Source organism: Plasmopara halstedii (genome assembly GCF_900000015.1).
Source record: "Plasmopara halstedii genome assembly, contig: Scaffold_2061, whole genome shotgun sequence".
In the NCBI taxonomy this organism is placed as follows: domain Eukaryota; phylum Oomycota; class Peronosporomycetes; order Peronosporales; family Peronosporaceae; genus Plasmopara; species Plasmopara halstedii.
In genome coordinates this window covers 1,897,675-1,898,671 of record NW_020188969.1, presented here as the reverse complement: position 1 = coordinate 1,898,671, position 997 = coordinate 1,897,675, and the positions used below count along the sequence as shown (strand labels likewise).

At 53.0% G+C, this 997-nt stretch overlaps 1 protein-coding gene across 1 annotated transcript; it reads right to left on the bottom strand.

The window, feature by feature from the left end:
* Positions 1-56: 56 nt before the first annotated feature.
* Positions 57-494, bottom strand: PHALS_02911 (FOG: Reverse transcriptase; the record flags this gene model as incomplete). Its single annotated transcript, XM_024717375.1, has 1 exon — positions 57-494. The coding sequence occupies one exon, from the start codon at positions 492-494 to the stop codon at positions 57-59; it is 438 nt and encodes a 145-aa protein (XP_024582880.1).
* Between the last annotated feature and the right edge of the window lie 503 nt (positions 495-997).

Below are 997 nucleotides of genomic sequence, written 5' to 3'. Positions count from 1 at the left end.
TAGGCCTCTTCTTCACGACTCGTGACGAGATCTTGCAAGTCGGCAAGGAAGCGTACTTAATGGTGGATCGAGCGGCCATTGACGAAGCCTTTCTGATCAGCATGGATCAAGTGACCGATTGTCATGATGATGCGACGCACTAGCGCCTTCGACAGTGTCTTCACGTCGACGGGCATAATGGTGATCGACCGGTAATTGCCTGGCACAGCGCGAGAGCCCTTCTTATGCAGCAGCACGACAGCCGACTTGCGCTGGGATGCGAGCAACTCACTACGATGTAGCCGGTCGTTGAAGACAATCGCGAGACACTTGCCAAAGACGTCTGGAGCTACTTGATAGAACCCAGCGGTCAAGCCGTCCATGCCTGGTGCTGACGATGCCTTCATGTGCCGGATCGCGTCTGCAAGGTCCGCGGTAGTCAAGTCTGCGTCAAGCAATACCCAATCGGATTCTGAGACAAAGCGCGTGATCGAGTCCAGGATCTTACGCTGCATGTCTTTGTCTGGTGGTGGAGCTCTTCCTGACGGACTGTCCGGGTACCCATCTCTGACTTCCAGTGCTCCAAGAAACGGAGAGAGATCTCGTGTGGGTTCGTCGAGACACTCCCATCTGGTGTCTCAACTTCTTCAATTGAGATCTTGCGTAATTTCACATACAGCGGACGGAAGAAGAAGTGAGACGTCGAACGCTCAGAGTTGGCTGCTTGGAAGTCAAACGCATTTATCTTGATGGTACTGGCTTGTTCGCAAGGCCGTTTCCTTGTAATGACGCATGGCTTCGTCGAAGAGTTCGCGGACGTCGTCGTCCGACGAAACGCGATGCCGAGCAGCAGCTTGATCTAGCGCAACTTTGGTATTTTCAACGGCTTGAATGTCTTGAGTGTGAAGCTTCTTCTGTTTATCCTGCAGTTGTTTTTTCATGCGCACTTTCCACGCTTCCCATACTTTGCCCGGATTGTCAGCGAGTCGGAGTCTGTCACGCACCAGCTCAGCTTCCA